This window comes from Rhinopithecus roxellana, chromosome 2 (assembly GCF_007565055.1).
Source record: "Rhinopithecus roxellana isolate Shanxi Qingling chromosome 2, ASM756505v1, whole genome shotgun sequence".
NCBI classification, from domain to species: Eukaryota; Metazoa; Chordata; class Mammalia; order Primates; family Cercopithecidae; genus Rhinopithecus; species Rhinopithecus roxellana.
The window spans coordinates 56,170,102-56,196,681 of record NC_044550.1 but is presented as its reverse complement, the minus strand read 5'-3'; the positions used below and the strand labels follow the sequence as shown (position 1 = coordinate 56,196,681).

Sequence of the window (26,580 nt, the reverse complement as noted above, 5' to 3'; positions counted from 1 at the left end):
TTAATATTTACCCTTCAGAAGGAAAAGGATAGTTTTTGTTTTTTGTTTTTTTAAATAAAACCTCCCTTTCTATTCACTTAAACGATTGGCTTTATAGCACATGTACCCTAGAACATAAAGTATAATAATAATAATAATAATAATAATAATAATAATAATAAAAGGATTGGCTTTAACTCTTTTAAATCTACTTTTTAAAAGTCCCTAGTATTCAATAAATAAGAGTATATAGTTGGGCAGTGAATCTTGATTTCTGTTTTTGTTCTTTCATGAGGATAAGAAAACAAAAGAGAGTTTTATTTGAATAAACTTACAAGCTTTTACAAATGGACTAGTAAAGGGAAAGTAAAAAATGCCTTACTTTTACTAAGAATAAGTGCAACAAAGTAAAGAAATTTTCTTATGTGTTAATAGTATACTTTTTCTAGGACAGAAGGAAAAAATATGTGCATTATTTGGGAAAAATAATATATCCTTTTCATAAGGCACAATTTTCAAATAAAACTTTTAAAGAAGATAGGTTTGATTTTTTACAGTAAATAGATTATTTATGTGTGTATATAATCTATATATTCAATACTAAATCCTTTCTCTCCTCTCTGACACACTATCTCAACATTTAGTTAATAAACTAGCTTTGAAACAAATTATTTAAAACAACTGAAAGTTTAATTTACTAATAATACTAACAATAATAAAACAAGGTGGTAAACATTCAAAGAGAGTAAAGATTTCAAGCAATTCAGGAGTTGAGGTCATAACTGCAGAGCAGTGGTAATGATACAGTTTCTATGGCAACTGATTCACTGGAGGGCTAGACCTCTGTCTAAGGTGCTGTCAGTGTATGTAGAGTTTCAGTGAACAGAAAGTCCCAAAGAAGGGTCTGTTTCTACCTAATCCAGTTTTAATTGAACTCTAGAGACTTTGAAGTGAAGCCTCAGACCAGGCCTATACTATTCCAATAAGAAATGAACCCCTTGCTTAGTTAGGCCTCAGCTGCTTTTCAGTACTGACACCTTTTCCTAATGAACACTTAAAGAAATATTATTATATAAATTTCAGCTAGTAATTCCTTAGTTAAGAGATTACTAGTTTCTATTTTAAATCTCAATTTTTTTGGCCCTAATTGTGGAATTTTATTTAATTTTTTAAAGATTAGGCTAGTTTTTTTGTGTGTAAGATTTTAATTTTTAACACATTTGGCAATTTTAAATAATTTTCTCTCATGCTGTTTTTTCTTCTCTGTTTTAAAACTTCATTAGACTTTGTCATATTTAACTTGAAAAGCATATCATTATACATTCAGTATGTTACCATTTATATCAGGTTTGAAAACATACAAAGTGATGTATGTTATTTATGGATATGTATGTACTAATAGTATAAAAACTTACATATAGGAATAGTACATATACATGATAACCTTAAAACCAAGGATAGTGATTGGCTGTGACAGAGGAAAATGGGATCTGGAAGGGTTATGCATGTGAAATTTTAACACTGTCTGTAATGCATTTATCACTTGCTTATGGATGTATAGAATAATATGGCAAAGTGTTATGATCTTATAAGGTTACTGAGTAGAAGGTGCATGGAGCTTATGTCATTTTCTTTACTACTGAGTGTTTTTCTTTTTTTTTTTTTTTGAGACGTAGTCTCGCTCTGTCGCCCAGGCTAGAGGGCAGTGGCGAGATCTAGGCTCACTGCAAGCTCCGCCTCCCAGGTTCACGCCATTCGCCTGCCTCAGACTCCCAAGTAGCTGGGACTACAGGCGCCCGCAACCGTGCCTGGCTATTTTTTTTTTTTTTTTTTTATAGAGACGGGGTTTTACCTTGTTAGATAGAATGGTCCCCATCTCCTGACCTCGTGACCCCCCCCGCCTTGGCCCCCAAAGTGCTGGGATTACAGGTGTGAGCCACCGCGCCTGGCCTACTACTGAGTATTTCTGACATTGGAATAAAACAGATTTTAAAGGACTATGACACTTGCTGTGTTTCAAGCAGATCTTTGAATAACCATACTGTTTAAGGGAATGGAATATAAACGGTATATTTTGTTTAATCACAAAACTGTTTCAGTACATTAAAAATCTTATAACAATGCTGTAGTATACTCATTTCTCCTAGTAAATGGAGTAATCTAGAATATGATTAAATCTTTAGTTGTATGATCATGACTTTGCAATGAGTGGATTCACTATTATGAGCAACAGATGTTATTATGTATTTCTATAGATACAAAGGGTAGAATTTTCAGAGCAGTGTGTGATATTCCTAACTTATCAAAGAGTTTAAAAGATTTTTGTTTGTTTTCCTTTGATTTTCCTCTTCCCTCTTTAACCCAAGTGAAGGAAAATTTTAAGCAGTTAGTTGGGTTCTAGTTTAACAGATATTTCACCCTTTCTTAAAAATGTGGCAATGTGGCATATACAATGGAAGCTCTATTTTTGGATTAGAAAACCTGGGAATAGGTCAGATTCTGCCACTAACTTGACAAGGAATTTTGTTTCATATATTTAACATGTCTAGGCCTCGTTTTTCTTTTTTTTAGAGACAGGATCTCGTATTCTTGCCCAGGTTGGAGTGCAGTGGCGCAATCACTTACTGTGCCGTCGAATTCCTGGGTTTGAGTGATGTTCCCATCTCAGCTTCTTGAGTAGCTAGGGTTACAGGTGTGTGCTACCGCGCCCAGCTAATTATTTAATTTTTTGTAGAGATGGCATCTTGCTATGTTGCCTGACCTCAAGCAGTCCTCCCATCTTGGCCTCCCAAAGCTCAGCAATTAGCAGTGTAAGCCACTGGCCCTGGCTCTTGTTTTTCTTATGGATACACTGGACTATAAATGTTGCAGAACATATATTAGATTCTCTAATATTTGGTAAATCCAGGGTAGCAAACTCAAGTACCAATGGAAACTAGGTGGATAATAGTAAATGAGTGAATGCTCACGTTACATTAGTGAATAATAATAATTGAAGTGAAAATGGTACCAAAATGGAGAGTGCATTGCCAGTTGTTACTGTGTGGCATATAGATGCAGGTTTGCCAGATACCCTAGTTTTTCTTGAGAAGACAGAAATACGAATATTTTTGCAAATATCTGTTTTCGCAACTATTTTCAACCATGTGAAATTTTGTTAAAATATCATGCGGGTCAAATATGAAGTGAAGGTTGCCATACATTGATTCATTTAGTCAATCTGAAAATTGCCACTTTGTGCCAGATATTTTTCTAGGCATTGGAAGTAGGGTATATTCAAAGTCTTTGCTCTAATAGAACTTAGATTCTAGTATTCTAGTGCTGAAGAGGCAATAGACTAGCAAGCAAATATTATAGTTTCAGTTAGTAGCCAGTTGTAGTGGCCCATGCCTATAATCCCAGCACTTTGGGAGGCTGAGGCAGGAGTATCACTTGAGCCCAGAAGTTCAAGGCCCCCTTGGGCAACATAGTGAGACCTCATCTCTACAAAAAAAAATGTTAAAAGTTAGCCAGATGTGGTGGCACATGCTTATGGTCCCAGCTACTCGAGAGGCTGAGATGGAAGAATCATGTGAGCCTAGGGGGTTGAAGCTGCAGTGAGCTGTGATCACACCACTGCACTCCAGCCTGGGTAACAGAATAAGACCCTGTCTCAGAAATTAAATTAATGTTTAAAATTTCAGGTAGTGATAAGTATTATGAAGAAAATCTGATAAGTTTGGGGTGGGATGAGTTGTTAATAGAGTTACTGGGGTTTAGATCCTGTGGCTTCCCTGCAGAGGTGACATACGAGGAGAAGTCTAAATGTGAGACTGATTGAACCATGTGGAGATTTGGGAGAACATTCCAGGCAGAGTGGAAAACAAGGACAAAACAAGGCCCTGAGGAAGAATGAGTTGAGCTCATCAGACAGTCCCAGATATGAGGCTTTATGCAATTATAAAGAGCTTAAGAGTTTATTATATATGTCATGGGAAGTCACTGGATGCTATTAAATATAGGAATGATGTGATCTGATTTATATTTTAAAATTTTGAGGCAAAGGGTCCTCTGGTCATAGTAGACTTCAGAGGTAAAAATAAAAGAGAGAACAAATGGAGGCCTCTGAAGACTCTGGGGCCATAGACCAACTGGTGGCATGTCTGATCAAAGTGAGCGAAAGGGATACATGCAATCTCTGAGAGTAATATTAATATTTTGTCCTCTCTTTTCCTGTTCATTTACCTTTATTTTACATAGGTTTTGATTATATTATTGAATTAATAGGATTTCTCTGTCATCCATTTCAAAACTGCATGCATGATTATCTTGTCCTTTGAACTTTTTGTTTTGTATTTTCAAGAAACACTCCCCCTTAGAGTTATATCCGTTTTATTTCTAGATGCTATGGTGTCAGAAATAGAATCATTTTTGTAGAAAGACTGAAATACGTACTTACTGACTTAAATAAGGTTTATTACTCTTTTTTTCCCCCAAAAAACTACATTCTGCATTGAAGAATGTAGATTTATTTGCCATTAGGATTTTGAAAATGAAAATGAGTAAAGAAAAAACAGTTTGAGAAGGATAAATTTTTACTATTCTTTATTTTTTCCTCTTCGCTCATCCCATCTTTATTCCTACAATGCAGTATCATAATCAGATGTTTCATTTGTAATTTTTAATAGTGGTTACTTTTGAGAGATATATCTTAATTTTTTAACTTAATTTGCTTTCATAGAATATCAGGTTTTGATAGCAAAGGCATCTCATTTTCTTATGTATTATGTATAGTACAGGTGTAGAGAAATGCTGAGTCTGGTTTTCCCTTAACGTTTTCACAATTAAGCTTTTGAAATGAACTTTTTGAAAAACAAAACTTGAATAACAAAGCAACAAAGTGGCTTAGGACTAAAGACAGGATTACTTTGAATTGGCAAAGCATTTTAAGCAACTCTGTCCGTCACTTGGGATGACAAGAATTGTAACAAGTTACTCTGACAACCACCTACCCCATAGGGAGATTATGCTAAGTTCATTTGCAGGTTTGTGTTTAGCTTTAGCTAACAAAATGATACTTAACCTCTATATAGTCTTTGCACTTTCTGAATGAGTGACTGTTGCCTTAACAGTGACCTTAAAAGTGTAATTTTGTAAAGTTATGAACTTAATATATTTGTATTATAATGTATGTAAAAGCATTATTGGGCAAATTATAATCATGTGAAACTGAATTGTGTATTTGATTTATAAGCATATATGGCCTCTTTTGAGGTCTTTTTGTTTCTAAGATTTTATCTGAAGTTTCATGTTTCATAATGTGGTTTAAAAATCAATCAGTAAATGATGCAATATGTATTTCCTCAGAAGCAGTAGATTATATCATTGTTTTTAAAAGCCCAAATATATACTTAAATGTTTTATAATTTTACTTTGCTTTTTTATTTAAACATCTTTTCCATAAATTAGTTTATTTTCTTCATCTCCAAATTATGTCAGTAACTATTAAATCCTTTTTCTTAAAAATTATTTTTCTTAATAGGGTCTTTTCTATTTTAATTGGGGAAAGAAACAACAACAAAAAACAAGTATTGTTACTTACCTGGGATTATTTTTTTCCTCATTAGATCCTGGCCTATACAGAAGGGCTGCATGGAAAATGGCTGTTCACAGAGATACGATCTATCTTTTCTCGTCGTTATCTTTTGCAAAATACAGCCCTGGAGATCTTTATGGCAAACAGAGGTAATATGTTACAGAAGTACATTGTTACAGAGCTAACTTCCATCTCTTTAAGATTTCATTTTTGAACATACCATATTGCTTCAATTTAGATAGTAATTTGTAGCCTACCCTCTGTTCTAGTGACCTCTTTTTTTGTACCAAATGCTTCTTCATGGTTTTTTCCCACCTTGATTATTAATAGAATCATTTGTAATTTTTTTTTTTGCCATATCACAAATTGATATAAGGCTTTATAAACATAAGGAATACATAACCATTTAATCGGTTTGAAGAGGAATTTTGATGTCCTGAGCATTGCTTTGATGCTTACATTCCTTCTGGAAGGTGGCTGCATTTGGGGGAGAGGAGAGGATGATTTAACGATTCTAACATCTTTTTAATCTCTTGTCTGATATATTTCGTTTATAAAGGAACCATGAGAAAATGATACTGAACTGTTCTGTTTGCTCTGTATTTCATCATTCTTGAAAATTGAACTAAAATTTAATTTGTGGTTTTACAATGGAACTTGGTGAAATCCATTAAGACAAGAAGGGGAGACAAGTTGAACTTGAAGGAAAAGCTTCATTTGGTATGGGTGGAGGCATACAATGGAATATATGTAAAACCTACTGATTTATTGTACATATTCCTTGTATTATATATACAAGGTTTGACGGTTATTTTTAAAGGTACACATACCTGCATATATTCCACACACACACATCTTGTTTTTCCTTTATGAAATTATTTGTCTTTAGGGAACACAAATTTCTTTGGGAAAATATTTTTCCCTTTCCTTTTTGATCTCCTCCTGGCACATACCTCTTCTTCTAATGTAAACATTATTCTAGGCAAATAATCAAGGGAATGTTTCATACTTTATTTCAGTCCGCATCCTTGCTGTCCCAAAGGGGCTTCAATCTTAGAATATTTATTACTTGCTCATCCTCATTCATTTTCTTTCTTTGAAATTTCTTATGCATGCTTGTTTTTATATGTGTGTTTTTCTGTTGCCTTTACCTCATGGCCTTGACCATCTGCCATAACCTATGATGGTTTTTTGGTCTCTTTATTTTTTCGCCCTGAATTCAGTGTAATAGTGGATATGTAAAGGAGGCTTATTTAAAGTATACATACACACACACAGATAATATATATAATATATATTCATATAGATAATTATATATTCTTGTATGTAATTAAATATATATTCTTCTCATATATAATATGTATTATATATTATGTATATTCTTATGTGTGTGTATATATTCTTATGTGTATGTGTATATAAATGACATTACTAAATATGTTGTAGGTGGTTAGTGAATGATTGATTACTTATTTACCTGAATACCTAAAACTTGTTGATAATGCTAGTGTGTAAAAATTTTGGCAACATTGGTAATTTTTTTTTTTTTTTTGGCTTTAAGTATTTTTTAAGGCTTGGTAGAGAAGAAGGACCATCTTCTAGATGAGTGCTTGTAGCTTACATATGATTCTGATATTGAAGTTAAAATTCCATGACTGACCAAATGAATATCTTCTAAACTCTCTCATGATTGTATGATTTTACTTTCATGTTCTTTAAGATGGGTAAAAATTTATAGATTACTCTCATAGATTAACATTTATATGCTAAATATATTTACATATTGACATATACTTCTTGGTATTCTCATGTATGTGAAATTATTGAAATAGGATGAGAAAACATTTAAATTTGATTTTTAACCACAGAGGAAAAATTTTCCTTCAGGTCACACATTGTTTTGGATTATATGAACATTTGCTCATTTGAACATATGAAAGATAAACATATAGACATTGTAAAAAGACTGTTTTAAAAATGATTGAAATAAATGTAACCGATTATTTCATAGCTATATTGGTGGTTTTTTAGTGTTAGTTGTTTAACTATATGAACTTAAATTTTTAACATTTGTTTCTAGAAATTCCTAGAAATACCTTTGACTTGCCAAAATTCATTTTTGTAAATTTAAAGTTGCAGCTTCATGTCACATTATCTCAGCTATCATTATCATTATTATTATCATGTCTCATAATCTCAACTTCATGTCACATCAATGCAACATCAACTGTTATAACTCCTAATAGTATTTAGGAAAGAACTGTCTATGGTAAAGGAGTTTATAAGTGAAATGAATATTACCACTGGCATATTAATACTAAAACTTGATATATACCATATAAAAGGAATGTAGTAAGAATTATAATAGATACCTGAATTAAAAGTAAATATTTTATTGGACCAAGGAGTCAGTTTTCCAGAAGGGAAGTTATACTGTGTTCTGATTTTTAAAAATTATTTGTTGTAGTTGCTGTAATGTTCAACTTCCCAGACCCTGCAACAGTAAAGAAAGTGGTTAACTATCTACCTCGTGTTGGCGTTGGAACAAGTTTTGGATTGCCTCAAACCAGGTACTGTTTTATATGAGAAACTTAGGGAAAGTGATCTATCTTAATAGTTGTATTAATTAACCAGTATTTATATTCTTATTAACATTGATCTGTGTTAGTGTTCTCACTTATTTCAAAATTTATAACTTTCTGTTTTATGTTTCATAGTAAATAATGATTATTAGTATTTTATTTTGACTGAATTGCATTATAATGTACTGTTTTAAGTTTTCTTTTGACTAAACTGCATTATAATATACTGTTTTCCCTAGTGTATGGTATGGTGTCTAGCAGAGTATATATTTAGCAAATAATCATTAAATAAAAGATTACTTAACCCTACCCCAAGAAAAATGTATTTTGTAAGATTTACTATTTATCTCTTTTATGGAAAGTTTAAATACTAACCTTTCAGGAAAGATATTTATATGTATATAGATATAGATATAATTGCTATTCTTTTCAAAGATACATATATAATATATATCATAATGGTATATGTGTGTATAAATATACACACACACATGATATATGTCATAATGGTACACACACGTATAAACAGAAATACCACATGATCCTGCAATGCCACTACTGGGTGTATATCTAATTGAAATGAAAACAGTATGTCAAAGAGATATCTGCACTACTGTTTTCATTGCAACATTACTCCCAATAGCCAAGATACAGAAATCAACCTAAGTGTACATCAGCTGATGAATAAAGAAAATATTGTTGTATATATATGCGATGGAATACTACTCAGTCTTTAAAAAGAAGGAAATCTTGTTATCTACAACAACACGGATGAACCCAGAGGACATTTTGTTAAGTGAAATAAGCAAGACACAGAAAGACAAATATTGTGTGATCTAAATATGTGAAATCTAAAAAAGTTAGACTCATGGAAGTAGAGAGTGGAATGGTGGTTGCCAAGGTTAGGGGTGGGGTGACTGGGGAGATGTTGGTCAAAGGATACAAAATTTTAGTTAGGAAGAATAAGTTGAAGAGATCTATCCTACAGCGTAGTGACTATAGTTAGTAATAGCGTATTGTTTTCTTAAAAATTGTGGAGATTATGGCCGGGCACGGTGGCTCAAGCCTGTAATCCCAGAACTCTGGGAGTCCGAGACGGGCGGATCACGAGGTCAGGAGATCGAGACCATCCTGGCTAACACGGTGAAACCCCCGTCTCTACTAAAAAAAAAAAAAAATACAAAAAAAAAAAAATTGTGGAGAGTAGATTACAAAAAATGATAAATATATGAGGTAATGGATAAATTAATTTGTTCAAATTAGCTATTTTGTGATGTATACAAGACAAAAAAATCATAATTTTTATTGGTTGCTAATAGTCTGAAATATGAATATACCAAAATTGATTAATTCCCTCATTGGTGAACATTTGCTTTATTTCCATGTTTTCATTGTTATGAAAAATGCTGTGGTGAAGTTATTTATGTATTTTTTATTTGAAGTTTTATGACCAATGTCTTGTTTATAAAATAATATAATAAAAAAATTTTGCTACCTTGAAGTATTATTTGCCTAAGCTATATAATTTAAAGGAGGAAGAAACCAAATTGCATAAAAAAGCAATACTCATTTATGTACTGCCTAGAAGAAACCAACTCTTTTTTTTCTTTTTCAGTAGGTATTTTTTTCCAGCTTTATTGAGTTATAATTCACAAGTGTAAATTATATATATTTAAGGTCTACCTCATGATGATTTGATACATATATACATTGTTAAATGATTACTGCATTCAAGTTAATTAACATATCCATCACCTCACAGTTACGTGTGTGTGTGTGTGGTGAGAATACTTAAAGATCTACTCTCTTAGCAGTTTAAATATGCAGTTTAATATTATGAACTATAATCTTCATATTAAACATTAGATCCCCAGAACTTACTCATCTTACAATGAAAAGTTTGTACACTTTGACCACATCTCCCCATTTCTCCCACTCCTCTGCCTCTGGCAACCAAGAAACCCCATTTAAATATAAATACATTTATATGTTAAAGGTAAATGGACAGAACAGAGGTATACCATGCAAACACTACCTTAATAAAAACAGCCAGCTAGTCATATCATTACTATATTAGTTTTCTAGGGCTGTCATAACAAAGTACCACAAGTTGGTTGAAGTCCAAAATCAAGTTTTCATCAGTGTTGGTTTCTTCTGAGGGCTGTGAGGGAAGGATCTGTTCCAGGCCTCTCTCCTGGGTTTTTAGATGCCTCTCTTCTCCCTATGTCTCTTTACATTGTTTTCCCTCTATGTATGTCTCTGTCCAGGTTTCCCTCTTTTACAAAGACACCAGTGATGTTGGACTCGGACCCACCCTGATGACTCATTTTAACTTGAAAATATTCTTTCTGCAAATTGTTACATTCTGAGGTACTGAGAGTTAGGTCTTCAGCATATGACTTTTAAGGAGTCATAATTCAACCCATAACAATTACCAAATTACCAAACAAGGCATTATATTATCAGAGGAAAAAGTGACATATCATAATGATAAAAGAGCCAGTTCATCAAAACGATGATCTTAAATGTACATACATCTAAAAATAGAACTTCAAAATTCATAAGACAAAAATGGATAGAAGTGGAATGAAATATAGACAACCTCTCCCTGTTATGTCAGTAATTTAGAGAACAGGCAGACAAAAAATCAGTAAGTGTACTGAAGACTGGAACATTATTAACCACCTTGATCTATGTCACATGTATAAAACATTTTAGTCAACTGCACAAAATACATTCATTTTAAATACACATGGAACATTTATCACGTTGACCATATTCAGTCCTAAAACAAGCCTCAAAATGTTCAGAAAGATTGAGATCTTGGATCTCTGGTTAATTACAAACCAGAAATCAGTTACAGAAAGGTTTTTGGAAAATCTCTTGAGTATTTGGAAATTAACATACTTCTACATAAAACATGGGCCAAAGATGAAATTACAAGGGATATTGGAAGTATTGTAACTAATTGAAAATATAACCGCACAACCTATAGAAATGTTTAACATGAAGGTAAAGAAGTGCCTAGTATAGAATTATAGCATTAAATGATTTTATTTAAGAAGGGAGAGGGGAAACGGGAGGGAAGGAGGAGAGGATCATTGCCTAAAATCAACTATCTTAGCTTCAGTCTGAAGAACGTGAGAAAAAAGAGGAGCATATGTAGTCAAAGTAAGCTGAAGAAAGAAAAAAGTAGTAAAAATAAATGATAGAGGAAAAAATCAATGTAATGAAAAGATGTCTCTTGACAAGATTGATTTTGTATTAATAGTAAATATCTAGTAAAGACTTATGCAGAAAGAGAAGACACAAAAATATCGAGAATAAAGGAGGGAACATCACTACAGATACTGCAGATATTAAAAGAAAAATAAAGAAATATTATGAACAAATTTATGCTACTAAATTAGACAACCTAGATGAAATAAATTCCTTGAAAGGCACAAGCTATCAAATATCACTAATGAAGAAATAGTTAACCTTAATAGCTCTACAAAGGAAACTGAATTGTAGTAAAAGACCTTACCTCAGAGAAAACTTGTAGTTCAGATGAATTCTATCAAATGTTTAATGAAGAAATAATACCATTTCTACACAAACTCTTGTGAAAAATAGAAAAGGAGGTTAAATTGCCAACAACATTATATGAGACCAGCATTACCTGAACACTAAATGCATGCAAAGACATTTCAAGAAATGGGAACTGCAGACCATCCTGATTGGAATGGAAGAAATGAAATAGTCTTTTTAGCATATATTCTTGACTGTTTATGTGGAAAGTCCCAGAGAATTTATGAGGAAAAAAAAAAAGCAACAACAGCTGTTAGAACTAATAAATGAGTTTAGCTGTTCATAGCATACTGGTTCAATATACAAAACTCAGTTTTATTCCTGTATGCTAGCAATGAACAATCAGAAACTGAAATTAAAACTAGTGTCTAAATACTATCAAAAAATAAATACATATAGATAAATTTGAAAATGTATGCATAAGACCTACTCACTGAAAACTATAAAACTGTTTTGGAGAATTAAAACTTAAAAATGGAGAGTTGTACTATACTATGCTCATGGATTGGAAGACTCAGTATTATTGAGATGTCAGTTTTCTCCAAAATTGATCTGAGGTCCAAAGCAGCCCTATCCAAAATCTGAACAGGCTTTTTCTTTCTTTCTTTCTTTTTTGTTTATTTATTTATTTTTTTTTGAGACGGAGTCTCACTCTGTCACCCAGGCTGGAGTGCAGTGGCCAGATCTCAGCTCACTGCAAGCTCCGCCTCCTGGGTTCATGCCATTCTCCTGCCTCAGCCTCCCGAGTAGCTGGGACTACAGGCGCCGCCACCTCGCCCGGCTAGTTTTTTGTATTTTTAGTAGAGACGGGGTTTCACCATGTTAGCCAGGATGGTCTCAATCTCCTGACCTCGTGATCCGCCCGTCTCGACCTCCCAAAGTGCTGGGATTACAGGCTTGAGCCACCGCGCCCGGCCTCTTTCTTTCTGTTTTAAAGAAATTGGCAAGATAGCCAGGCATGGTGGCTTACACCTATAATCTCAGCACTTTGGAAAGCCCATGTGGGAGAATCACTTGAGCTTAGGAGTTCAAGACCAGCCTGCGCAACATAGGGAGACCCCATCTCTATTTCTTTTTAATTTAAAAAAAGGAAAAAAAGAGATTGACAACCTGATTCTAAAATTAAGTGAAATTGTAAATAATCCAGAATAGTTTAAACAATTTTGAGAAAAAAACAAAAGACTTAATGTAAAATTACATTCTTTAGGATAGCTTGTTATTTAAGGATAGACTCATGTAAACCAATGGACTGTAACAGAGTTCAGAAATAGACTCAAACATTTATGATCAATTTGATTTTTGACAAAGATGTCAAGGTATGTCCAGGGGGAAAATAATCTTTTTAACAAATGATGATGAACAATTGGTTAGCCATATCTAAAAAGAAAGAGAACCTCACCCGTTACTTTACATATAAATTAACTCAAAATGTAACAGAAAAAAATGTAGTGTAGACAAACGTAAGTGCTAAAAGTATAACTTCTTGAAAGAACACATAGGAGAAAAATCTTTGTGACCTTGAATGAGGTAAATATTTCTTAAAATCTTTAATTGATTTCATTAAAATAAAAAACATTTGCTTCGAAATGCCAACTCTTAAGAAAATGAAAATATATGCCACAGACTGGGTTAAAGTATTTGTTCAACTTATGTGTCATAAAGGACTTACATCCAGGATATGTAGGAAACACGCTATAAAACAAGATAACCTGGCTACAAAAAAAAAAAATAGAAGTTTTGAACAGATACTTCAACAAAGAATAGATATAGATACCAAGTAAACACATGAAAAGAAGCCAAACATCATTAGTCATCTGAGAAATGCCAATTAAAACCACAGTGTGATCCCATGACATACCTATTCGAATAACTTTTTAAAAATCTAACAATACCAAGAGCAGTATACAAGGTAACTGGAACCTCACATGTTATTGATGGGAAAGTAAAGTGGTATGACCTCTTTGTAAACAATTTGGCAGTTTCATATAGAATTAACCATACATTTTCTCATACATCCTAGGAGTCTCACTTTAGGTCTCCTGCCCTAGAGGAATGAAAATATATGTTCATGCAGTGACTGCTTCATGAATATTTATAGCAGCCATATTAATAATCACAAAAATTGGAAATAACCAAGATGGTTATCAACTGGTAAATGGACAAACTGTGATAAATCCACACAATGGAATCTATGTAATACTTAGAAATAAAAGGGAATGAAGTACTGTACTAATACATGCAACAACACAGGTGAATTTGAAAATATTATACTAGGTGAACAAAGCCAACGCGAAAGACTGCATGCTGTATGATTCCATTTATATGACATTCTGGAAAAAGCAAAACTGTTAGGGGCAGAAAACAGAGCAGTGATTGCTAGGAGCTATGGGAAAAGAGGAGGAATTGCATACAAGGGAGAATAAGAGGAACTTTTGGGGATCATGGAAATATTCCATGTCATAATTGATGTTCTTACACAACTCTCTATGTTTAGAAAACTCATTATATTGTACACCTAAAAATAATGAATTTTTCTCTGTGTAAATTATTCTTCAGCAAGCATGATTTTCAAAAACAACAACAAAGAATGTGTAATGTTAATGAGGATGTATACGTTAGGAACTTAATGTATATTGTACTAATTCCATTCCTAGGCAATTTTCAAGAGTAATGAAAACATACATATTCACATTTACTTTTAAGCAAATATTAATAGCAGTTCTATTCTAGTCCCAAACTGTAAACATTTCTGATGCCCATCAACTGTGAGTGGCTACACAGATTGCTGTACCTCTATACAATGGAATAAATGAAATACCACTTAGAAATAAAAAGGAAATGACTACTGGTGCATGCAACAACATGGATGAATTTCAAAAGTGTTGTGCTAAATGAAAGAAATTAAACATTATGGGCTTCATACATCATAGCTGTAGACTGCGGTTTTATTTATATGAAATTACTGAAAAAGCAAAACTACACAGTGGCAGAAAGCAGATTATTGGTTACTAAGGGCCAGGAGGTGGGGCAAGGGAATTGGCTGCAGAGGGTTATGAGGGACCTTTTAAAGTGTATCTTGACTGTGGTGGTGGTTACACAAATATATACACACACACACACACACATATATATATATGTATATATATTCAAATCCCATCAAATTGTACACTTAAATTTGACAAATATTATGGTATTAAATTATATCTCTTCCTCAAAAAACCACAAATAGTGCTCCCATGTGATCCAGAGTTCTCACTACTGGACATCTGTCCACACTAAAGGATATCAGTACATTGAAGAGACATCTGCACCCCCATGTTTATTGCAGCACTGTTCACACTAGCCAAGATATGGAATCAGTGGTGTTCAACAACAGATAAATGGATAAGGAAAAGGTGGCACATGTACACAATGAAATACTATTCAGCCATAAAAAACATGAAATCTTGTCGTTAGTGGCAGCATGGATGGACCTGGAGGACATTATATTAAGTGAAATAAGCCAGGCACAGAAAGTTAAACACTGCATGTTCTCACTCATATGTGGAAGCTACCAAAAAGTTCATCTCCAATGAGTAAAACGTAGAACAGTGGATACTAGAGGATCAGAAGGGTAGTGGGGAGGGAGAGATAGGGAGAGATTTGTTAAAGGATACAAAATAAGAGGTGGACTGAGGAATAAATTCTAAAGTTCTGTATAACACTGTAGGATGACTAGGGTTAGCAGTAATACATAGTTTCAAATAGCTAGGTGGAGGATTTTGACTGTTGCTAACACAAATAAATGATAAATGTTTGAGATAATGGATGTCTTAATTACCTGATCTGATCACTGTGTCTTATGTGTATCACATCACTGTGTACACCATAAATATGTACAATTATTACATCTATGTAAAAATGTTTAAATAAAAATAAAAAATTATTATATTCCAATCAAGATTATTGAAAGATAAGCTCTTTAAGCATATTTAAAAATACCTAAGCCAAAAGTGCTTATTACATCTGTACGTGTGATGCTTTTTTAAAAAAGTATTTATTATAATCATTTTAGTATGTAATATAGTATTATTTAATATACACATGGTAAATCTGATTAAAACTTTCAATCATTTTGACAAAAGATTGGATTTTGCTCTATTACATCATATAATTTTTTATTTAATATAATATTAAATCTATAGATTAAGGATTTTGTAACTGTATTTAATTAAAACCTGTATCTGTAACCTCTGGTAAATCAGAGTTCACATATTAGTTTTGTATTTGAATGTATGGACTTAATAATTAGCATTTATATTGTTGAAAGTAACCTAATAAGTATCTGAGAGAAATGTTAAATCGGCAAACTATCTCTCATGGTATAGGGTATTGGGAGAGTGTAGGCGTATGCATTTTTTTCCTGTGTGCTGGGACTACATTGAAATAGCATAATTACTAATTATTTCCTTTCATAGTAGGTATTGATTCATCATCAATACAATTTAGTTAACTAATTTAAGAACTGGAAAGAGCGAACACTGGGATTTTTCTATTGATTGAAACATATTAGCAGTGGAAACCTACAGTTTCCTTTTAGCATACCTAATTTGGTATTGATTTGAGCTACTTTTGATCAGTGTTTATTTTAAAATTTTAAGACAGCATCCTATTACAAATGCAATCGCGATAGAATGTACAGACATCAGCTAGGATGTTAGTAGTAGCTACAGCCAGCCTGTGGCTGGATGGCTGTCAAAGGAATCTCTCATGTGCTCCTTAGCAGTAGGCCTCAGTTCCTTACCGAGTCAATTTTTCCATCTGCTACTGGAGTGTCTGCATGACATGGGAGCTGGCTTCCTGCAAAGCAAGTGATCCAAGAGAGAATGAAGCAGAAGCCCCGTTTTGTTTTGTTTTTTATTACTTACTCTTGATAATTATACACCATTATTTCAGATACATTGTATTCATTACAAGTGGGTCACTAAATACAGCCCAAACTCCAGGGGAGGGGAATTAAGCTCCACCCCTTGAGGATATATTTCAAAACCACCACAGGTCACAACTTTTATGTAAATGGAGCAAATAAAGTGATCCTTCTGGATTAGAAGTAATATTGCCTTACAATACCAGTAATGCTTTTGATTAGATACTTTTTATAATTTAATGAGGATTTCAGAGTTCAGGAAGAAGCAGCCCAGAGGAGCATGGTAGATTTCCTTATGTTAGTTAAAAAGTCTTTTTCAACAAATTTTCTCTTTAGTTTAGAAAAGATTTGTTTATCACACCTAGTACATGTTTTCATACCTGGGAATGTTTTGTAATGTTCTCCCACAGTTAAAGGTAGATGTCCTTTTTTTTTTTTTTTTTAAAAAAAAAAAAAAAAAAAGGACAAGGTCTTGCTGTGTCACCCAGGCTGGAGTACTGGATTGCAGTGGTACAGTCACGGCAGCTCAACCTGCTGGGCTCAAGCAATTCTCTCACCTCAGCTTCCCATTAGCTGGTACTATAGGCATATGCTACCATGCCTGGCTATTTTTTTTTTTTTTTTTTGTAAGAGATGCAGTCTTGCTCCATTGTCCAGGCTGATCTCAAAATCCCGGGCTAAAGTGATCCTGCCACCTCAGCCTCCTAAACTGCTGGGATTATAGGCATGAGCCACTGTGCTCAGCCTGTAAGTCTTAAATTTATTAATCAGTTTCTTAAATAGATTTTCAGTTATAATGTGTCAAGCACTCAGCAGTGTACAAGATAGATATCATTTTACCCATACATTTTTAAAACAAACATGAAAACTAAATAGCTGTGATAAATGACAGGAAGGATATAATTAGAGTGTTGTAGTAGTGATTCGTGGAGTGGAGATGGGTTGCTTTGGATAAGATAACCAGGAATATCTTCCTATGTGACTTTTAAGTTTTGCTTTGAAGAAATATAACCAGCTATTCTTTGAACAAAAGCACAGTATATGCAAAGGCCCTGAAGCAAGACAGGGAGCTTCTAGTGTTCTAAGAAATGTTGGAAAGCAAGTATCACTGGAACTTAGTGATATTAGGAAGAGGGTGTTATTTATATAAGACTGGAGCCTACTGAAGACATCTGGATGATATGTGATGTTGATAAGAGCTGAAGAGAGACATTTTTGTTTAGAGATTTTTAAGAAATGTAATTTATAAGACTCAGCGATTTGGAGGGTGATGACAAAGGGAGATGTTCAATATGTTTAGTCAATACTCAAGTCTCAGCTTGAGCTGCTCAGTGGCATTTACTGAGATTAGGAATACTGGACAAACAGTATTTGTATAAACATCCTTCCATCCCCATGGCTGGGGTTGTGGGGAGGAGGTGGATGGACAGAAAATGAGTTTAATTTTAGGTCCTTGAAATTGGAACCCCTGAGAGATGTCCAGATTGAGATGTTGAATAGGAAGCTAGATATAAGCAGGTAGGTTGAGAGCTCAAAAGAAAGGCCTAGTAATTGAGAGTCACTACCATGTATATGAAATTTGAAGCCATGAGAGGGAATGAGTTCATCTGGGGAGAGATTGTAGAATGCCAACAGGAACTAGGGCTGCATCTGGAAAACCTCAGCATGTAAAGGTTAGGTAAGGGAAACAGGACATCCCTGCCCCCCCAAAAAACAACAACACTAAGAGCAAAAACAAGAGTGGCTCAAAAGATAGGAAACCCAGGAAAGTATGATGCCAAGTGTATTAGTCTGTTCTCATACCTCTGTAAAGAGATACCTGAAACTGGGTAAAGAAAGGGGGTTAAATTGGCTCATGTTTCCTCAGGCTATAAGGAAGCATGGCTGGAGAGGAACCTTACAATCATGGTAGAAGGTGAAGGGGAAGCAGACATATCTTATATGGTAAGAGCATGAGGAAGAAGCGGGGAGGGGAGTGCCACACACTCTTCAACAACCAGATCTCGTGAAAACTCACTCACTGTCATGAGAACAACAAGGAGGACATTTACCCTGTGATATAATCAACTCCCACCAGGCCCCACCTCCAGCACTGGGGGTCACAATTTGATAAGATTTTGCTCTATGTCCCCACCCAAATCTCATCTCAAATTATAATCCCCACATGTCAAGGGAGGACCTGATTGGATCATGGGGGCAGTTTCCCCCATGCTGTTCTCGTGATAGTGAGTGAGTTCTCACGAGATCTGATGGTTTAATTTTTTCTCGGTTCTCCCCACTCAACTGCTGCCTTGTGAAGAAGATGCTTCCTTCTTTGCCTTCCACCATGATTGTAGTTTCCTGAGGCCTCCCCAACCATGTGGAGTCAATTAAATCTCTTTTCTTTGTAAATTACTCAGTCTTTCTTAGGCAGTTTTTTTATAGCGTGTGAGAGTGGACTAATACACAATTCGACGTGATATTTGGGTGGAGACACAAATCCAAACCATATCACCAAGGGATGATAGTTTTTAAACATGAAAATATCTGATGAGAAATCAGTAAGACATAGACTGAAAACTGTCCATCACATTTAGCAACAGCAGCTTTTGACCTCCAGAGTATTGAATGTTGTGAATTTGCCCGCACAATATCAAGAAGCTTTACTTGGCAAGCAAGACCCTGAATTTTGTTGGCATTTATGAGCTACTCCTTTTGGTTTGGTTGTGATAACACTACAAGTCAGGGCCATTAAGACCAAGTGTTCTGACTTGTCAACCAGTAGGACATGAGAGGGTAGAGACTATCGTGCTAAATCCTGACTCACCACTGATGGCAGTCAGCAAGAGAGTTAGTCCTATTACCAGTTTTCTACCTGTTGTTGTTCTTGATCTGGAGTATTCTTTCTGACACCCAGGAGCACTTACAATGCAAACATATACACACAGATACCAGTTTCAAGCCATAACAAAAATATATTGAGTCAGCCCAAAGGTGCCACCCAATAGTTTTCATTTTAGTTTTTCTGTTTCACTGTGAGTTTTGCCTAACCCTATCACTTGTTTTCAGGCATTTTCTTTTTTCTACAGGAGCACTAACCAAGGAGTTTAATACATGCATATCGGGGGTTATAACAGCTACCAGGAGATATGTTGTTTTGCCGTTAGAAGCTTAGAGAAGTACAGAAAAGGGAGTGAGCTTAGGCTGTGTGGCTAGAGTGGTAGTGGTGGAGAGGGCTTTGGTTTTTTTTGATTCCATGTTCCATGGTCTGCACCACTTCCTCCTCTATATACCTCCCAGAACCTGGGCTTGGGAGCATCTTTCTTTTTGTCCTCACACATTCTGCCATGTAGCTATTTGTGCTTTTGATTACTTCTGTGGCCAGCAACTCTTTCTCCCATGGGACTGAGAAGCTTACTAATTCGGATGCCTATATCCAGCAGAGGTATAACATACCAAAATTTATGCGATGCAGCTAAAGTAATATCAAGTGAAAATTTACAGCTTTAAACACCCGTATCTGAAATAAATTCCTCAAATCAATAACCTATGCTTCTACTTTTAAACAATAGAGGAGAGCAAACTAAATGCAAAGCAAGTAGAAAAAAATGAGTAATGAAGATTATAACAAAAATCAATGAAACATAAAGCAAAAACACTAAAGAAGATCAATGAAAAAGCTGATTCTTTGCAAAGATCAGTAAAATTGACAGACTTTAACCTAACCATGAAAGATGACACAAATTACTTAAATTAGAAGTGAAGTAGAGACATAACTATTGAGCATATAGAATCTTTATTCTTTTTTCCTGTTTCTTTTTCTTCTTTTATAGAGACAGGATCTTGCTCTGTTGCCCTGGCTGGAGTGCAGTTGGCACAGTTATAGCTCACTGCAGCCTCAGACTCCTGGGCTCAAGCCATTCTTCCATTTCAGCTTCCTGAGTAGCTGGGACTACAGGCACATGCCACCATGTCTGGCTAATATTTTGATTTTTTTTTTTTTTTTTTTGGGTAGAGATAAGGTCTTCCTATGTTGCTCAAGCTGGACTCGAACTCGGGCTCAAGTGATTCTCCCGCCTCAATCTTCTAAAGTGCTGGGATTACAGGTGTGAACCACCAAGTCCAGCCCGAGCCTACAGAAATTAAAAGGAGTAGAAAGGAACATCATGGACAACTTCATGCCAACAAATTAGATACTTAAATGATATGGACAAATTCTTAGAAAAACAGAATTGCCAAAACTGGCTCAAGAAGAAATTAAAAATCTGAGTAGACCTATAACACATAAAGAAAATGAATTATTAATTTAAAAATCTTTCCTTAAAGAAAAGCCCAGACCCATTTGTCTTTACTAGTTAATGCAATAAAATATTTAAACTAGAAATGATATAAATCTTTCCCCTACTCATCCAGAAAATTGGAGGGGAGAAAACACTTGCAACTCATTCTATAAGGTCAGTCACCCCAGTACCATTGCCAGACAAAGACACCACAGGAAAACTAACAAGAAAAACGCATAGGCCAATTTCCCTCCTGAACACAGACACAATTTTTTAAAATAAAATTTAGGAAACCAAATTCAGCAGCATATATAAAGGATTTATAAAATGTTCGTGTGGGTTTTATCACTGGAATGCCAGTTAATTTAAATCTGAAGATCAATTTATGTTGTGCACCAGTATTTATAAAGGAGAAAAACCTTACTGTCATTTCATAAAAAAAGCATTTGAGAAAATTTAACACACATTCATGCTTAAAAACTCTCAACTAACTTTCAACTAAAGAAATTTCCACAAATTGACAAAAATCATCTACCAAAAAGCTCCCAATATGGACATCATACTTAATGTTGAAAGACTGAATACTTTTCCCCAAAGTTTAGGAGGGTAAAAATGTCCTCCCATTTTTACCACTTCTATTCAGCATTACATTGGAGATGTTGGCTTGTGCAACAAGGAAGAAAGAGAGGAAGGAAGGGAGAAATTGAAGATATCTGTACTGGAAATGAAGAAAAAAAGTAGCCCTCTTTACAGATCAGAGAAGTGTAAGATTTGTACAATGAAAAGTATAAAACATTTTTAAGAGAAATTAAAAATAGACCTTAATAAATGGAGATATTCCATATTCATGGATCAGAAGACTCAATATAATTAATAGGGTAGTTTTCCCTAAAGCTATAAATTCAATACAATCCCTATCAAATTCCTAATAGGCTTTTTTTGAGAAATTGGGAAGTTGAAATGAATGGACCTAGAATAACCGAAACAATTTTGAAATATAAGAACAAAATTGGAAGACGTACCTTGATTTCAAAACTTACTCTGGAGCCACAGTTATCAAGATACTGAGGGGAATTCACCTTTCCTCATTTTCATTGTACTGAGTCCTCAATTGTGGTAATTGTACAAAGATAGGCATATAAATTAAAGGAAGAGAACTGACAATACAGAAATAAATCCTTGCATTTGTGGTCAATTGTTTTGCAGCATAGGTGCCAACACAATTCAGTGAGGAAAAGATAGGCTTTAAACAATTGGTGGAGAAAATTGGATGTTTACATACAAGAAAATTTTGATGCTTACCACATATCAGTCAAAAAAATTAACTCAAAATACATTATAGGCCTATATGTGGGAAGTAAAACTATAAAATATCTGAAAGAAAAAGTAGGAGAAAAACTTTCTGATGTTGGGAAAGGCAAAGAGTTCTCAGATGTAACACTAAAAGCATAATCCACAAAAGAAAAAATTGAGAAATTAGACTCAACCAAAATGTAAAACTTTTGTGTTTCAAAATTGACCACTAAGTAAATGAAGAGATAAGCCACAGACTGATAAAACATTTATATATCGTGTGTCTGACAAAGCACTTTTTATTAGTCTGCATTCTCCAGAAAAACAAAACCAATAGGATATGTATGGATATATAAGAGATTTATTATGGGAATTGGCTTATATGACCATGGAGGCTGAGAAATCCCACGATATACCATCTACAGCTGGAGACCCAGGAAAGCCAGTGGTGTAATTCAATCCTAATTTGAAGGCCAAGGGAGCCCATGACTGAGCCCAAGGCTTGAAGGTCTGAGGAGAGAGGGATGGGGGAAGAATTGAAGGAGAGAGAACCAAGAGCTCCTGCTGTCCAAGAGGAGGAGAATATAGATTCCCAGCTTGAGGAGAAGAGGGAATTCCCTCTTTCTCCTTCTCATTGTATTCAGTCCTCAGTCGACTGGATAATGCTCACCACACTGGAGAGATCAGTCTGCATTACTAAGCCCACTGGTTCAAGTACTAATCTCTCTGGAAATGCCATCACAGATATACCCAGAAATCGTGTTTTACCAGCTCTCTAAGGTCACTTAATCCAGTCAAGCTGACACATAAAATTAACTATCACAGACTTGTATTCAGAATGTATATAGAATTCTAACAACTCAATGATAAAATACAAACAGCTCAGTAAATGAGTAAAAGATTTGATTAGTCATTTCACCAAAGAAGATATACAAATGACCAATCAGCACGTGAAAAGATGCTTAACAACATACATTAAAACTACTGTTTTACACTAACTAGAATGGTCATAATCAAAATACAAGAGCGAGTATTGGCGAGGATGTGGAGATGAATTTACACCTTGTTAATTGGAACATATAGTGGTATAGCCATCTTGGAAAACAATTTGGTGGTTTCTCAAAAAATTAAAGATAAACTCAACATATAACCTAGCAATTCCACTCCTAGGAATCTACCCAAAAGAAATGAAAACGTATTTTCATATAAAGGTATATACATGAATATTTATGGTAGCATTATTTATAATAGCAAAAACTGTTAAATGTCCATGTACTAGATAAAATGTGCTGTATTCTATATACAGTGGGATACTAGTCAGCAATAAAAAGGAATGAGCTATGGATACATGCTACCATATTGGTAAACCTCAAAGACATTATGTTTAGTGAAAGAAACCTGACTCAAAAGACTACATACTAATATATGATTCCATTGATCTGAAATGTCTAGAAAAGGTGGGTTTACTAGAGACACAGAGTAGATTGCTAGTTGCCTGTAGGTGGGGATAGGAATGAAGATTATCTGTAAATAGGTACAAGGCACATTTTTGTGGTGATGAAAATGTTCTACACTTGATTTTAGCCAAAAGGACGAGAAGAGATGAAGAAAATGTTCTCAAGTGAATTGTGATAATTGCACAACTCTCAATTAAAAAAAAAAATACTGAATTATACAAATTGGGTAAATTTTATGGCATGTAAATTATGCTTCAGTGAACCTTTTACAAAATAATTACCTTGTTTTTTGTGGTAGAAAAAACTGTGACAGCATATTTCTCTGAGATTCTAGGCTTTGAATGTAATAATTAATTTTGCCATCTGTTTCCCACTGCTTTTTGTATTGATCAGTTCTATTCACTGATACTTACATTTCATTATGAGGCCACAGGAAAATTTGTCCTCTATTAAGCTATATTTAAAAAATTTATCTTTACCCTATGAACAGATGCCTAAATAGTTTAGAATCTCTCTTCTCTTTGATACAAAGTATATGCAAATATATTTAAATTTATAATGTAAAAATGTGTTCTCTTTAAGATAACTGTTACAATAAAGACATGTGAATATAATTTTATATGCACTTCCCAGCTACTATAATTTCTTTTTATATCAGTAAAGCAGTGAATTATTAATTATACTGTTATTAATCAACTTTTATTGAACCTGTACTTTATAATGGCACTGTAATGACAGCTTACCTGAATGAATAGAACATGTATAATAGATCTGTGGCTAGTCTACATCATTTGTTTAACCATGAATTGTAGATTGAAACCTCGCTAGTATTCATTAGTCTAACATGAGTAGAACTTTTCAGAATTATAGATATTATTATGAATGAATAAGCACAGATAATTCATGATTTATTATTGTGATATAATTAATCTTAAGATAGAGTCCACATTGAATTCTTTTTCTTGCAGACGTATTTCATTAGCTAGTCCACGTCAGCTTTTTAAGGCTTCTAATATGACCCAGCGATGGCAACACAGAGAGATTTCTAATTTTGAGTACTTGATGTTTCTCAACACGATAGCAGGTAACTTAATTCCATGCATTAATTGTTTTAGACAATAAATTATTGATTTCAGTTGTTAGATTATTTTGAGTAATGGTATAACTAGCTTGTTCTATTGCCATTATTGCTACTAGAATACTACAAAGGATATACAAAGAAAATAAGGTATGTTGCCTACTCTCATAGAAGTCATTTTAAGTACAAATGTGAATATTTACGTGATTCTAGAACAGGGGATATATCAGTAAAAAATTCAAGGTACTGTAGTGATTAAAAGGACAGAGAGAGAGGGAAATTATATGCACCCAGTTGGTGGGAGTAAGGAGAAAATAAGGTTTCAGTGGTTTTATAAGGATGGATACTATTTGACTAGCAGAGGAAGTGGTTGGAATGTTAGAAGTCATTCTGTGTAAGACTGAAAGCGTAAGCAACCATACAAAAATGGCAATACATAAAGTGTACCTAGAGAGCAACGAATGGTATAGTTTGTATATCTATGTATATGCTGTATATTTATGTGTGCATGAAGTATATATTCGTAAAGATATAATGGGAAAAAATAAGAATGTTAGTGTGAAGAACGATTTTCTTGTCAGTTTGAAGAGTTAGCAGTCAGTTCATTGGGAAACTTTTGAAAGTTTTTGAGCACCTAAGTGATATTAGAGCTGCATCAAAAATTAACTTGGAGGCAGTGTATGTAAGATAAATTTGGGTGGATAGAGACTAGGCAGAAAGTAAAGTTAGGAAGTAATTCTGTGTGTGTGTGTGTGTGTGTGTGTGTGTGTGTGTAGTAATGAGGGCTTCCATTAGGTATCAATGGGAATTAAAAAGAAGAAACAAATTCTGTAAGAATTCACAAGGCACCAGCCATTTGATATGCAGCTGAATGAATGTAGGTGATAAATGAGAGGAAAGTATCTGAAAAGACTTCCAGGCTTCTGGCCTGCATTACTGGGAAAATGGTGGTGCAATTAATGGAAAAAGAAGTCAGAAAATTTTATCTAGGGAAAGATGATGATTTTATTGTGCCGGCAAGACTTTCAAGTTAAGGTATCAGAAAGAGTTTTTGGAAGTATAGGGCAAGGAGGATATTCAGAACTTAGAACTAGGACATTGTTGGATTTCATCTGCATAGAGAGGAAATCACCAAGAGATGTGAGATCAGCAAGGAAGATAATACAGAAAGCAGTGAGATAAGACAGGGAAATTCTTTTGCGTATAAGAAGAAGAAGGAAGGAAAGTTAGTAAAGGACAAAAAGGAATGAATGATCCTAGAATTTGTAGATGTAGTAGGAGAACTGAGGTAAGTCAGATGTCTTGGGAGGCAAGGTAGAAGGGAGGAAGGAATTTTCACCTGTGTCAAATGTTACAGAATGGAGAGGGAGACTTCAGAATGAGGACAGAACTTGTCTTTGGGTTTGGTATTTAGAGGCTTCCTTATTACTTCATAGAGGTTCATTTTTAAGGCCAGCAAAAACGGTTGATTATAAGGGCTGAATAGTTTGAAATGAAATAGTAACTGTAGATGTAATTACAGATCTTTTTTTTTTTTTTTTTTTTTTTTGAGTCGGGGTTTCTCTCCTCTTCCCCAGACTGGAGTGCAATGGCACGATCTCAGCTCACTGCAACTTCCGCCTCCCGGGTTCAAGAGGTTCTCCTGCCTCAGCCTCGCAAGTAGCTGGGATTATAGGCTCCTGCCACCACACCTGGCTAATTTTTGTATGTTTGGTAGAGACGGGGTTTCACCATGTTGGCCAGGCTGGTCTTAAACTCCTGCCCTCAGGTTATCTGCCTGCCTTGGCCTCCCAAAGTGCTGGGATTGCAGGCATGAGCCACCATGCCTGGCCAATTATGGTTCTTTTAAATGTGTTATTAACAGAGGATGGGTTGGGGCAG

General features: G+C 34.4%; 1 protein-coding gene across 4 annotated transcripts in view; it reads left to right on the top strand.

Moving 5' to 3' along the window:
* The window catches only part of LRBA (LPS responsive beige-like anchor protein), a 779,214-nt gene that overhangs the window by 540,179 nt on the left and 212,455 nt on the right, over window positions 1–26,580 (top strand). For all 4 annotated transcript variants that reach the window (XM_030916318.1, XM_010372523.2, XM_030916327.1 and 1 more), the window contains 3 exons: window positions 5,586–5,703; window positions 8,022–8,124; window positions 24,590–24,705. In XM_030916318.1, the coding sequence (XP_030772178.1) occupies window positions 5,586–5,703; window positions 8,022–8,124; window positions 24,590–24,705 (337 nt within the window). The remainder of the gene's footprint in view (window positions 1–5,585; window positions 5,704–8,021; window positions 8,125–24,589; window positions 24,706–26,580) is intronic.